The 13,448-nt window shown below is 48.6% G+C and overlaps 6 protein-coding genes across 6 annotated transcripts; 5 read left to right on the top strand and 1 right to left on the bottom strand.

Moving 5' to 3' along the window:
* Positions 1-626: 626 nt before the first annotated feature.
* On the top strand, positions 627-1,307 carry BDV37DRAFT_281781 (uncharacterized protein; the record flags this gene model as incomplete). Its single annotated transcript, XM_032086891.1, has 1 exon — positions 627-1,307. The coding sequence occupies one exon, from the start codon at positions 627-629 to the stop codon at positions 1,305-1,307; it is 681 nt and encodes a 226-aa protein (XP_031942963.1).
* A 1,017-nt stretch (positions 1,308-2,324) lies between these two features.
* Positions 2,325-3,731, top strand: BDV37DRAFT_293099 (MCT family MFS transporter; the record flags this gene model as incomplete). Its single annotated transcript, XM_032089324.1, has 1 exon — positions 2,325-3,731. The coding sequence occupies one exon, from the start codon at positions 2,325-2,327 to the stop codon at positions 3,729-3,731; it is 1,407 nt and encodes a 468-aa protein (XP_031942962.1).
* A 300-nt stretch (positions 3,732-4,031) lies between these two features.
* On the bottom strand, positions 4,032-4,715 carry BDV37DRAFT_281779 (acetolactate decarboxylase; the record flags this gene model as incomplete). The annotated part of the gene is made up of 1 exon (XM_032086890.1): positions 4,032-4,715. The coding sequence occupies one exon, from the start codon at positions 4,713-4,715 to the stop codon at positions 4,032-4,034; it is 684 nt and encodes a 227-aa protein (XP_031942961.1).
* Positions 4,716-5,486: 771 nt separating this feature from the next.
* On the top strand, positions 5,487-7,329 carry BDV37DRAFT_270625 (thiamine pyrophosphate-binding protein; the record flags this gene model as incomplete). Its single annotated transcript, XM_032084591.1, has 2 exons — positions 5,487-5,568; positions 5,633-7,329. 2 exons carry the CDS (start codon positions 5,487-5,489, stop codon positions 7,327-7,329), a joined length of 1,779 nt encoding a protein of 592 aa, XP_031942960.1.
* Positions 7,330-8,660: 1,331 nt separating this feature from the next.
* BDV37DRAFT_281777 (ribonuclease H-like domain-containing protein) lies at positions 8,661-9,134 on the top strand (the record flags this gene model as incomplete). The annotated part of the gene is made up of 1 exon (XM_032086889.1): positions 8,661-9,134. The coding sequence occupies one exon, from the start codon at positions 8,661-8,663 to the stop codon at positions 9,132-9,134; it is 474 nt and encodes a 157-aa protein (XP_031942959.1).
* A 1,074-nt stretch (positions 9,135-10,208) lies between these two features.
* BDV37DRAFT_270624 (Hsp20/alpha crystallin family protein) lies at positions 10,209-12,928 on the top strand (the record flags this gene model as incomplete). The annotated part of the gene is made up of 4 exons (XM_032084590.1): positions 10,209-10,419; positions 10,475-11,083; positions 11,511-11,514; positions 11,845-12,928. 4 exons carry the CDS (start codon positions 10,209-10,211, stop codon positions 12,926-12,928), a joined length of 1,908 nt encoding a protein of 635 aa, XP_031942958.1.
* Between the last annotated feature and the right edge of the window lie 520 nt (positions 12,929-13,448).

The raw sequence follows: 13,448 nt of genomic DNA, 5'->3' as shown, positions 1-13,448 counted from the left end.
ACTGATCGAGAACAAGTATCTCGATATCTGTCGAAAGACATAAAAATTGACTTTCAACCATATTATTTGGGACTTATGTATCTCACTCGGTATTACAATTCAATTTAATTCTAGGGACCTCTGCCGGTGTTCCAATGTTTCCTATTCAAGATAAGTAAATGTAATGTTTTATGCCCCTGAACCACCCGGGATAGCTTCCCGGTATACGTAGAATATTTTCTCGAGCTCTATCATGTATATCCAGAATATCAATTACAAAGAAAATAGGCCACTCAAATATTCAAGGTAGTCTCTCTAGAAATTGCCCCAATTCATTCATACTGACTGCTAGATCGACAGTCGCAGATGTCGGAGGTTGTTTGTACGACTCATCATTGCCCTCCTTTGTTTGCCTGTACCCTCATCCGTAGGATGTATGATTGGCAGATGTCCCCATAACTTGTCTGATCTAGTCATATGGCAACTCTCAACTGTGCATTATCCCTCCAGAAACCGTTTTGCATTGATTTGTTCTCTGGAAAAAGAACGACAAAGGAGCCTTGGTTGGACTTTCCTCGCCTCTTCACTTCCCGAGGACACTGTTCGATATAATCAGTCACCAGAGGTCAGAACACGTCTTCGACATCATGTCGGCTACAAGCCCGAACAGAACTATTTCTCTGCCAGAATCTTCAACTCATGCCGGCTTTTTAAGTCTCCCGATCGACCTGCGCAATAATATCTACAGACAAGTGCTGGCTGTGCCACATCCAATCTTCTTATTTCAGGATCCGCGTTGCCCTATAGAATCCTTTGCACCCGAAAAGCCAAGCCAATGGCTTGTGCTTTTATATACCAATCACCAAGTATCCAAGGAGGCAAAAGCCCTCTATAATACGAATGAGTTCGTCCTGGAGGAGAGTACAAAACGCCAGGGCAGTCTTGTGAAATCTTTCCTAAACTGCATCGGCCCGGTGAATGCAGGCTTTCTGTCGTACCTGCGGATGGACTTTCCAGCCACAGAGAGAGTGGATGGCCAACTGGGTGAAATAAAAATAAGGAAAGATGGCCTACAGACTTTGCGACTCCTCCAAGAACAGTGCACCAACTTGAAAACACTGGAAACCCTCGTTTACGGTCCGAACTACGGTCTATTAACAGACCAAGAGATCGATATCCGACTCCTCCGAGATGCATTGCAAGACATTAACACACAGCTCAGAGCTATTGAGCCTCTTGACAGAATCATTGTCAGGGTTTGCAGCGGATCTGCAACCCCTCCAACTATAGAGTTTATGGAAGAGCTTGGTTGGATTATCTTCACGTAAGAATCCTTAATGCAATCTCATGAATGATGCTATATGAAAGCTAACTAATAAAGCCGATAGCAAGACATAGTGTAAGGAAAAGGAGGAGTCTATCTAGATAGTACCTCGAGTCGTTAAAGCAATATACTCACATGCTGTTTATAATCACGCGACCGTTTCGATACCAGATCATGGCAAGTTGCAGTAAAATGATCTAACTCGGAACACATTCTGCCGTTCTAAGAGATTTTATGAGGGTTGGGCAGGCTGAACATTTATAGATTGAAAGAAGCGGACCCACATGCATAGAGGGTCAGTGATCGGTGATCAATGATCATAATTTCAAAGGCCGAGATCCGGCGTTTGCATCGGACTATGCGTGGCCGATGAGATCGACTGAATCAAGACCGATAATTTGATGGTCAGTGATCCTTTCGCACGCCAGTGGGAGACAAGCAGACATCTTCGAGCCGCTTCACACGACTTTCGACCAATTTGTCTCTGGGAGTCATGGTCGATCCAATCGTCACTATCATTTGTCCCATACGTTGTCTTTAACAGTAATGTCGTTAATCCAGCTGTAACTGCTGGGCTCGCTCGTGTGAGGAGACCATTTCTCTGGCCACGTCCAGATAAAGCATTGCAACTATAAAATATATCTGAGACTAAAAGGGCAGCGAGGCCCATTGTTTGCCGCCGGCCACTACGAGGGCTTTCTGAAAAGAGCCACTTTTTTCGTTCTAGAACCCACTTCTGGATATTCTAGGGGAACCAAGAACCCACGCTTGATGGAGACTTCTTCTACTTCAAGAGTATTCGTTATAGGTCTCGACTTGAGACAATCACCGGGAGCGTCGTAGGGCTATGGATCAAACGCCGTCCAGCCTATCACCGCATAGATATAAGCCGGATCCACAGCATGAGACTTCGTTTTCTCCAGTTATGATAGATATAATCCTAACTGTAGCTAGCCTCAATCATAGATATATAACACCATGCCAACCAAAAAATGTCTCTCGTTGCCCCTCGCCCAGCAACATGGAGAAAGATAGCCAACAACCGGATGACCAAAACCAGCCCTTAGAAGGCCCAGTCCAGCCTCCAACTCAGCAACAGAATGAGCTAAGTGCACCACCAGATGGTGGATATGGCTGGGTCTGCACAGCAGCAGCGGCCACAATCAACGCCCACTCGTGGGGCTTCAACTCTGCATACGGCGTATTCCTCGCTCACTACCTGAAGCAGGACACCTTCCCCGGCTCCTCACCCTTGAAGTACGCCTTCGTGGGATCTCTAAGCATCACCCTCCTCTTACTCGTGTCACCCATCGCCACAATAGGCGTCCGAGAATGGGGCATAAAACCAATAATGTTCTGCGGAGTCATTCTCGAAACCGCCAGTCTAATCAGCGCGAGCTTCGCCACCGAGATCTGGCACCTTTTCCTTACACAGGGAATCCTCTTTGGCATGGGCGTAGGCTTCCTCTTCATCCCCACGGCCGCAGTCGTCCCGCAATGGTTCACCACAAAACGCTCCCTAGCCAGCGGCATCTCGCTCTCCGGCGCCGGCCTCGGCGGCCTCATCTACTCGCTCGCAACCGGCGCCATGATCCGCAGTCTAGGGCTGCAATGGGCGTTCCGCATCCTTGGCATAATCGGCTTCGTCGTAAACACGACCTGCACACTCCTAATCAAAGACCGCAACAACGGCCCCACTACAGGCTCCCACAAACGAACATCCATGAACCTCACCCTCCTCCACAAAGCCGAATACCAACTCCTCCTCGGCTTCGCCAGCTTCACAATGCTCGGCTACTTCGTCCTCATGTACAGTCTCGCCGACTACGCCAACGAAATCGGCCTCAACGCCTCCCAAGCCTCCATCATAACCGCAATATTCAACCTCGGACAGGCCGTCGGCCGCCCCTGCATCGGCTACTTCAGCGACCGCGTCGGACGGATTAACATGGCTGGCTCCATGACTTTCCTGGCAGGTCTCTTGGCGCTGGTGGTCTGGACAAATGCGAAGACCTACGGCGTGTTGGGCTTCTTTGCCGTCGCCGAGGGGCTCGTCGGAGGGAACTTCTGGGCCACTATTGCGCCGCTGATGGCTGAGGTCGTCGGGTTGAAAGAAGTGCCGGCTGGGCTGAATCTGTTATGGTTGAGTATTGTGTTGCCGTGTACGTTTAGCGAGCCGATTGCGTTGGAGATCGTGGCGGGGACGGGTGATTATCTGGGCACGCAGTTGTTTACGGGGTTTGTTTATTTGGTGGCAGCGGGGTGTCTGGTGGCTTTGAGGGGGTGGAAGCTTATGGTGGATTCGAGGCGTGTTGGTGTGTCTGGGGATAGTAGTGGGAGGGTTGGTGGTGTGGATGCACCGAGGGAGACAGAGAAGGTCGGGTTTGTGGAGTTTTGCCGGCTTTGTGTTAGGAGAGCTGTTGTTTGAGTATAATCTTGTCAATAATGGGGGTTGGAAACTGATATCTATGTTGTCGTTAAACGTTGTTTGCCATGAAAGCCTTCAGTACAAATCCCCTTGTACACCATGTCATACCCTTGAATGCACTCATATCCAAGAAATACATCATCTAGAATACGATACAGAATCTCGAATAGCCTACCAGCCATTGCCCATGCTATACATAAGTCACCAGCTGAGACATACATAGTATTAAGCCAACGCTAGCCTGAGCTCCCTCCAAAACACCCCAAGTACTATCACATCCCCTCCTCGTCACTAACGAGCCTACCGGGGCTCTGCAACCACCTCTGAACTACACTCCTCCGTCTCCGGCAACTGCACCGTATACTTCCTAACAACCGCAGCCTCCAAGCCCACATCCACACCAGCAAACTGCAGAATATGCCCACCCACCCTCCTATCCTCCGAAAGAAAATGCAAATGTAGCCCCACAACACTAGACGCATGCGTGAACCCAGGAGCAAAGAACCCAAAGACCACCCCCCTCTGATTCTCAAACAACCCCACCCTCTGCCTTTCCACAACCTCCGCCATGGTTTCGTAAGGATGGCACTGCGGTCCGGCAGCGCGGTACTTGATCTGCGAGAAGACGCCCTCGATTCGAATCGCAAGGAAGGAATTCGCCGAGCCCGGACACAGACCTGCGATGACGTCTAGGAGAGTCTCGTCGCTGAGAGTGGGGAGGGTGACGCTTGTCGTGGGCCGGAAGTGCGTGGTCATGAGGAAGGGCGTAACGTCACAGGGTTGGAGCGTGCGAGCTCCCCCGTCAGATGTGTTCTGGTATGCCTGGCCGTCGATGATGGTCACTTCGCCGTCCATCTTAGCTAGTGTACCCAGGCCGTGGTCGCCTTTGGTGAGGAGCTGGGTGACTGGGACGCCGTCGTTGCAGATGCCTTGGGCGAGGGTGTTGATTACGGAGTATTGGTATATCTCGTTGGGACCTGACATTGTGGGTGAAGATGGTAGGATTTGGGATTTTGCAGGTAGTGATAAGCGTACGGGGGTTGATTATTTGTGTATTGGGTTTTAGCACTACATACACGATCCACTCTGTAGGTTTTCCTTTTCCTCCCTCGTGCGTTTCCAGGTGAGGGTTTCCTACATATACACATTGGAAATATGTCATTGTGGGAGATAGAGTTCTAAGTTTCAACCAAAGTATCCGGACGAACGGAATAAGAGGAGATTGATATAGATGACGGTGGGACTTAGAGTCGACTAGCCACACCGGTTATTAAAACCTAAACCTTCGATCTAGTGGCAAGGGTGTTGTTCGCAGGATTGCAAGGTTAATACAAACACAATTCACAGGAATGACATTGGAATAACTATGGGTCGTGGGCTCAGCCTTGGCTGCGCTGTTCCCGAACCCTGAATTTGACATCATCAGAATCGGTTGGCATCAAGACATTCCCCTGATTAACAAGACTTTGTGTAGCTACGCCAGTATTATACGTAACGGCAAATGCCTAGTCGAATTAGATAAAGATATGTGGGAAGCAATTACTTCATTCCTTGTCATTTTAATAGCAATTCGCCTCCTATACATGGCATGTCAGAGAAGCTAACGCAGCTAAAGATGGTATAAATGAATAACAAATACCAGAACACAGATTGTACCCAGGTTTACTCAACAGCTGATTCGGACCTTGCCAAGATCTATAGTCCAGCGAGGGTTTGAATGAGAGCTGGTTATACTCATACATAAGCTTTTACAACATGTCGCTCAAGGAACTCGTCGGTATGAAAGGCGGAGACTTCTTTCACCACTTATTGATCCATCACAACGTTGAACATGTTTGTAAGTTCTCAACGAGCTTGGAGCCCTACATACTTGTCAGTTCCCAGTACTGATTGCTATACAGTCGGTTATCCAGGGGGTGCTGTGCTTACACTACTCGACGGAATCTTGGGAAGCGACAAGGTCCAGTTTATCCTTGCTCGTCATGAACAAGGCGCAGGACATATGGCAGATGGCTACGCCCAAGCCACCGGACGCCCAGGAGTAGTGCTTGTGACATCTGGTCCGGGGACGTCCAATTTAGTAACCGCTATGTTGGATGCATTGGTTGACGGGAATCCAATGGTGGTCATCTGTGGGCAGGTTGCGGTCGGTGTGCTAGGCACTGGTGCATTCCAGGAGATCGATGTTCCAGCGCTCGCCAAGCCATGCACGGAATGGTTTACCGTTGTGCAGAAGATCGAAGATCTTCCTTCTTCATTAGAGATGGCGTTCCAGCAGGCCATGGGAGGACGGCCTGGACCGGTTCTTGTTGCCATTCCGATCGATGTTAGCTCTACTATTTTTGACAATGCAGCATTTGAGAAGGCGTCGAAAGATATCTCGCGGATACGAGCAAGTGCAAACAAAGTGGCACAGCAGCCTAGTCACTCTACGCTGCTGCAAGGTACCATTCAGCGGGTAGCCAACCTGATCAACACCGCTGAACAGCCAGTGATTATTTCTGGTCATGGAGTATTGAATTGCCCGAGAGGTTCTTCGCTTCTTTCAGAAATTTCGGAGTCGGCAAACATTCCTGTTGCTACTACTCTCTTGGGCCTGGGAAGCTTCAATGAGACTAAGCCTGAAGCCCTCCACATGGTTGGAACGCACGGAGCAGTATACGCCAATTATGCGGTGCAGAATGCAGACCTTATCATAGCCTTGGGAGCTCGACTAGATGAGCGCGTGGTAAGCGACCCAGAATCGTTTGCACCGAAGGCTATCGAGGCCGAACGGAGCAGTCGGGGTGGAATTATCCAATTTGATATCGAGCCCGACAACGTCAACAAGGTTGTTCGAGTAACAGAAGCCGTGATTGGTGACTTAAGTGATACCCTGCCGCTGTTGATCTCAAATTTACAGAAGGGGAACAAGCACCGTGCATGGATCGAACAAATTCAAGCATGGAAGAAGCAGTATCCCTTCCCACCCAGGTCACCAGACTTAATGACGAAGGTTCTGCCTTCCCACATTCCGATAGAAATCGATCGACAGGCCAAATTGTCATCAACACGAACAATAGTGAGCACTGGAGCGGGCCAGCACCAGATGTGGGCAGCGCGCTGCTATCGCTGGCGATCTCCAAAGACATTTATAACCTCGGGTGGCCTGGGTACAATGGGATTCGGGGTCCCCGCAGCTATTGGTGCGCAGCTAGGATGCCCAGATTCTCAAGTAATCAATATAGATGGAGATGGGTCGTTCTGCATGACAATGCAGGAGCTCTTAACCGCCTCACAGTACAATGTGAAGATAAAGGTCATTATTTTCAACAATGGGGAACAGAAAATGATGACCCAGTATCAGCAAACTTATTTTAACGGTCGAGTGGCATTTTCACATCTGAAAAATCCAGACTTTGTGACCCTAGCAGAGAGTTTCGGTTGTGAGGCGCGTCGATGTCATCTTCTTGAAGAGCTGGAGAGTAGCATCCAGTGGCTTTTAGAGGCCGACGGTCCAGCAATCCTGGACATTAATCTGGAGGGCGAACCTTCACTTCTTCCTATTGTACGCGTTGGGGCGTCCTTGGATACATTCATAACGGAGGAGATTTGCTAGCAATATAAGATGATCTGCCTAGTTGGATTATCCAATGTTTCTCTCGGGGCTATTGGTGCAGTATACCCTAAGTCACTTAGGATCATTTGGAGGGACTTAAGTACTGGCAAGTCAAGTAAAGAAATCAGGTGACAAGTTGCTCAACTCCATTAGGTATTACGGAAGGATGGGTTGATAAGGACAAGGCCGAATCCTTTGAGGGAGACCTTCAAGCAATGTCTAGGATTATTGAAATCCTGGATGCTGAAGGTCTCGCCGAGTAACAATTCATATCCTTAGGTATCATCCATAAGATACAATAGATAAGCTTTCCGATTCAAAGTTTCGGCCAAACCATTATGTCTGAATCTCGTCAAAAAGACCAGCCAGGTACAGTACCGTACCACTTTTTACCTACATGTTTGTGTATCATTGCACAGGCGTGTTTGAAAGAGGCCTTCTGCGCTGTCTTTTTTGTTTGCTGACCTATTTGATTCTGCAATCACCCGTTCTGAATCAGGCATCAGCGTTCAGAGGCAATCAAGGTAGAAGCCCTATATGACTGCATTATCCTACCCACATTAACATCCCCCACCCTTACTATAATCGCTATTGTGATATGACTACGGGTTTCATGTTGACAACAGTGCCAGGCCGCGTTCCAGACGTACCGCCTTTATCTCTTTGTCTCTAGGCAGTATAAAGAAGCCTCGGTATCACCTCGATCGTAACATCAAGGGCTCCGTTTCATCTGATCTGACGATTCAGGAGATCAGAAGTTTGAATATCGGATAACTAGATATCAATTTCGATTGATATTCCTCTTTTCGGTAACAGTACCTGTTATCTAGTCTTACAAGGACTACATACGGTATCTGGTTTGCCACGCATCCTAGGTTCCTTGGGTTGCACGCGACGAGTCACCACGTACACCTTGCAACCTTGCATGGATGCAAATTTTGATTGACTGCGAAGTTCTCTCAGGTAATCAGGGCGGGAATCATCATTTGTTACTCTGCTGTAAGAACTCTCCATTTCTCATGCCCCGCTTTGATCCCCAAACGCTCCTCGCATCGCAAGGGACTTTGACAAAGCTCTATTAACATTACCTCCAGCAACTTAGCTTCCAAGTCGACACTTCTCTCCAGCTATCTCCTTGCTATAGCATCCCTTCTACAAGTTTTAACCGCGACATATCATATCAACAGTAGAGGTGAGGAGAGGGACCAAAGACGACGTCTCATTGAAACTCCACAGACAGCGAACCCTCAACAGCATACATACTCGTGCACACCACCGAACCCATTGCATCTATCCAACTCCAACCCCACAACGCCAACATAGTCTACATTATGGAAATATACACCGACAGTAGCTGCAGAGGCAACGGCCAGCCCGGAGCCATCGGCGCCGCGGCCGCCGTCCTAAAGAACGGAAATGGGGAATACAATACCAAGACCGAGTCCCTTCCCCCACACCCGCCTCCCACAAAACTGCGGGCCGAGATCACAGCTATCATCCTGGCCCTGAAGCTAGCCCTGGAAAGGTATGACGAGCTAGCCACGCGTCCGCAGTTGAAGGTCACGATATACTCGGATTCCACATATGCGTTTGGGTGCATGACAAAATGCATTCACAAGTGGGCAGACAACGGGTGGACTAATGCTGCAAGCGGCGACGTTGTTAATCGGGATCTGCTGGAAGAGGCTTTTGATCTTGATAAGAGATTGAAAGAGGTGGGAGAGGTAGAATATGTTTGGAGTTTGAGGGAGAAGGATCAGCTGGCGGATCGATTGTGCAATGAGAATATGGAGGGTCAATCATAGGTTGTGACTCGGGACTAATGCTGACTGGTTGTATTGATGTGAATCTGATTACTTCGTCTTTTGGATTGATTGATAGTTAGGGGAGCATTGCTTTCGCTCGGGAACAATGATAGCAGCATGTCGAAACTGGTGCTTGGATGCTTTTCTACAGCGACATTCCCAGTGGTGTATGCACAGGGGAAGTATTTACTGATTTCCAGGTACGCTGATGTTGCCATAACATAATCGAACAACGAGCGACTTTAGATGTACAGGTGGTGACTTGTGAATATTCATATACGATACCTATAATGTAACTCCACCAGCAACAACGTCAAAGCTCAGCTCAAATTAATCAAAATACAATTCACCATGGCCAAGAGGAAGTCATTTAACGCCTTAACAACCAAATAGAGGTGGAAGATACTCCGATTGAGAACGTGTTTACCACTGGTTGCTAAGATACCACTCTGCGAAATCGTTGAAAACATAGAAGTCTGCTTGCTGAGATAGTGAAGGTCAGAAGAGCGCAAATAAGTATCTGGACGTAACAGAATGAATGAGTGGTCGGGATTAAATAAGTGGTTTCAACAAGTCAGTGCTTGGTGGCCCAAGACCAGTAGCCCTAACTGGAAGATGATTTGTAGTTATTTGTAGTATCCAGTGCTTATTACCTATATTTATCTATCCCATGAAACCTAACCAGGGAAACCATGTCACAGCATCGGTTGAAGCACTAACACAGCCGAAGGAAAGTGCCCAGAGACGGAATGAATAGCAGCATGTCCCCGCGTTGTACACGGCGATGTGGTCCAGTTGGATTCGATCCTGGCCACATCCCTGCTCGGTGCGCATGACCAGCGCGCTGAGCTTGTTGCTGGTCTTGATATTGCGGCGCAGTCATCTTGCTTTAGCGGAACTGTCCGGGCTGGGGTTCGTCGCTGTACGATTGGCAATTTGATGCAGGGATATTCTCATCCCGCCGGGTGGGGCCTGCTCTTATGCCGCATGATTAAGAATAGCTGCTTCACCCAACACCTTGCACCTTAGCCATTCTTCCGGGCGTGATTTCTTCGTCGCTTGTAGAGTGCCAGCATGATTGACCGGTTTTTATGTGGTGCTGTCAACAGTCTCGCCATCGCGTTACTTCTCTGGATAGAGGGTGTCCTCGCTGGAGGCTTCACTTTTCCAACAGAAGCACAACATCGGTTTATCGTTGGGGATCAGATCAACGTAACCTGGGATGTTGTCACGCCGCGGATATCCTTATATGAAGCGTGTGGGATACAACGGTGGATTCTTGCCTGTGAGGGGTCTTATCCTGAACCGAACTGTGTATTGCAGATAGCTAACGAGTTCAGTGAATGTTGTGAATAACCACAGCTATGTCTGGACCGCGAATCGAGATGTCTATAGGGAGTCCGGCTGCAACTTCGAGCTGGAGTCTTTGAGTTCTCAGGGTGAACCTGATGGCAAAGCCAATGCAACAAGCATTGTCTTTGGGGTTGCAAAGAGGTACCACGATGATCCGTCGCCGACCTCCTACCACTTTGCCAGTACCCCGGCCACATCTTCGACTGGCACTTCAACCACGGCGACAGCCTCGACCGAGGGAACAGGTGTAGCTACAGCCACGGACGTGTCTGCTGAGACCCCATCTCCTGAATCGAGCAATGGCGGGCTTTCCTCGGCCGAAAAAATCGGTATAGGCTTAGGGATTCCATTGGCCTTTCTCCTGATGGCCCTTGGTGTAGGATCATTTAGATATGTTCGACGGAAAAGATTACGAGGAACCTCACCGGAAGCTACCGAGTCGGTGTGGCATTCAGATACTGCTACTCTACCTGGCGGGTTTGTGGATGGAAGTAATGCGTCAAAGAATATGCGTGGATCTCACACAGACACGATTATCTCAGAGCTGTCATCGGAGAACTACAGGACGCGAGATGAAAGGCAGACCAATGAGATTAGTGAGTTGATGGGGGTGGAGCGCAGCGAGCTGCATGAATAGTATTGAATATGATAAGTATAATATAATGATAGTATATAATGAATGTGAATTCCCTGCACATGTACTGCGGTATACATTTGTATCAACTTCTGACTATAGAAATTGGCATGATATGGCTTGAACCAACAATGGCACACTCAGAATTAAGCATAAGCCATGTGTGATCATAGTATATAGCTCACAGTTGCGTTGCCGTAGAAGTAATCCTCCAAGTGGCCTCGAGTTTGCATCCGAGTTCGCCCTAGACTGACACTGGCCGTCGCCTCTCAGGTAGTCACACTTGCGCCATCTATTCGCTTTCATGAATAAAAGTCCAAACTAGCGAAGAATACTCTTCGAAAACCATACATAACAAAAGTGTTCCCAGATAACACCTTATCTCCGAGCGAGGTTCCGAAATAGGACAAGTCCGAATCGCAAAGTCCGAGTTTTCGCCCCCCCAGCCGGACTTGATTTCCGCTTTTAGTAATGAGCTGTACGTATGCGGCGTCAAGCTCAGCGCCAGCTACCATCAATCTATGAGACTATGACTCCCTCGCCATCTGTGATTTGTACAATTGCTGTCTGCCTAGGTGGCGAATCGATAAGATATACGTACGCAACGTTGACTCATACTCGTCTGTGCAGGTATAAATACCGCCGTAAAACCCATGAGATCCTCAGCCAAACACAAACAGATCTAACAAGATCAACACCAAAACATACAATCTCACAACACAGAAAGCCAAACATGAGATATTCATACCATTTCCACCAGCCTCCCCATGCCTGGGAGGTGGATATGTCTGTGCTAGAGGATCATCCTTTCTTTGCTCACCACCATCCTCCTCGGTATGAGGACCTCTTTGAAATGAGACATGGGAAGCATCTTAAAAAGGATAAGATGCATAAGGGAGGACACGCTATGAGGGATGATGACTTCCCTGGAAAGTCCAGACTCGGGTTCGGTGGTCGTGGAGGTCGTCACCATCCTCATCACCACCACCCCCCGTATGCATTTGGGTTCGGTGGCCATCATGGCCATGGGAAATTTCACCCACATCGCCATGGACATGGACATAACTATGACCCGGACCACGAGTCCGAACATGCTTTCAACCCATGGACTAAACATGACAGATCAGGCCCCAGCCACCCTGGCTTCCACCACAAACAAGGCGGGCCAGGTCCCCACGCCCACTCCCGGGGAAAGTTCCACCGAGGAGGGCTAGGACATGGACGAGGCCCAGTAAACAGACACATAAAGGGAAAAGGATTCCATCATGTTAACAGCTTGCACCACATGCACCCTCTCATGCGTGCACATCGTCACTACTCACCAGACACAGCCAGTTTCGCGCCTCCAGTGGACGTCTTCGTTACCGCTACCCAGACTGTTGTCCATGCGTCGCTCCCAGGAGCTCAAAAGTCAGATGTGAGTGTTGGATACGATGCCTCGCGCTCGATGCTTCGTATTGCTGGTGTTGTGCATCGCCCTGGTGTGGACGAGGAAATGCATCGGACTTTGTTGGTTGGCGAGAGAGGACGTCATTTGGGGGTGTTTGAGAGGGAGATTCCGGTTTCTCATGGGGTGGTAGTTGACGGGGTTCAGGCTCGACTGGAAGATGGTGTTTTGAAGGTTGTATTGCCCAGGGTTGAGGGGGAGGAAGTTCAACATGGGAGTGAGGTGGAGGTGGAGATGGTGAATTCTGACAGGGAGTTGTCGACTCCAGATGGGTCTCAAACTGAAGGAGAGGATGAAGAAGAACATGAGGGTGAGGATGAGGAGGCTGAGAAGGAGTTTGTTAAGGTGGATATTCAGTGATTTTAGTTTTTCTTGGGTTTCTTTTCATCGTTTCCTCGAGAAAATTATAATTATTTAGGGTAGGGTAGCTTGTTGAATCTATGCTATCCTATATCACACATAACATGGACACGTATTGTTTTCGTAGTGCACCAATCGAAGCAATTTGCTAATGATCCCAATGATAAGTGTTTTTTCCCTTTGCTTGATCCTCAAGTGATGCTTCGATAATAGAGGAGTGAAGCGAGGATTAAATCGTCATTAGTTTAGAGCCGCACACTGCAATTTTAGAGTCATCGAAGGGTTGACGTTACACCGCCTGTCATACCTGACGGGATTCACTAACAGCCATTTGATCTAGCAATCGTCCATTATTGCTACCAGGAGTTTAGAGGTGACGGACTATTACTGGGCCACTGAGTGACGGACCTATTCGTCCCAAAGCTCAATAAAACGCATCGAGACTTTAAGCTCCAGGTTCGAGATAAGGTATACAATAAGTAGTACTAATGTCCTTAGCAAGTTCTAGTAGTAGTCAGAA

Source organism: Aspergillus pseudonomiae, assembly GCF_009193645.1.
Source record: "Aspergillus pseudonomiae strain CBS 119388 unplaced genomic scaffold BDV37scaffold_22, whole genome shotgun sequence".
NCBI lineage: Eukaryota > Fungi > Ascomycota > Eurotiomycetes > Eurotiales > Aspergillaceae > Aspergillus > Aspergillus pseudonomiae.
This window is presented reverse-complemented; position numbering and strand designations above follow the sequence as displayed.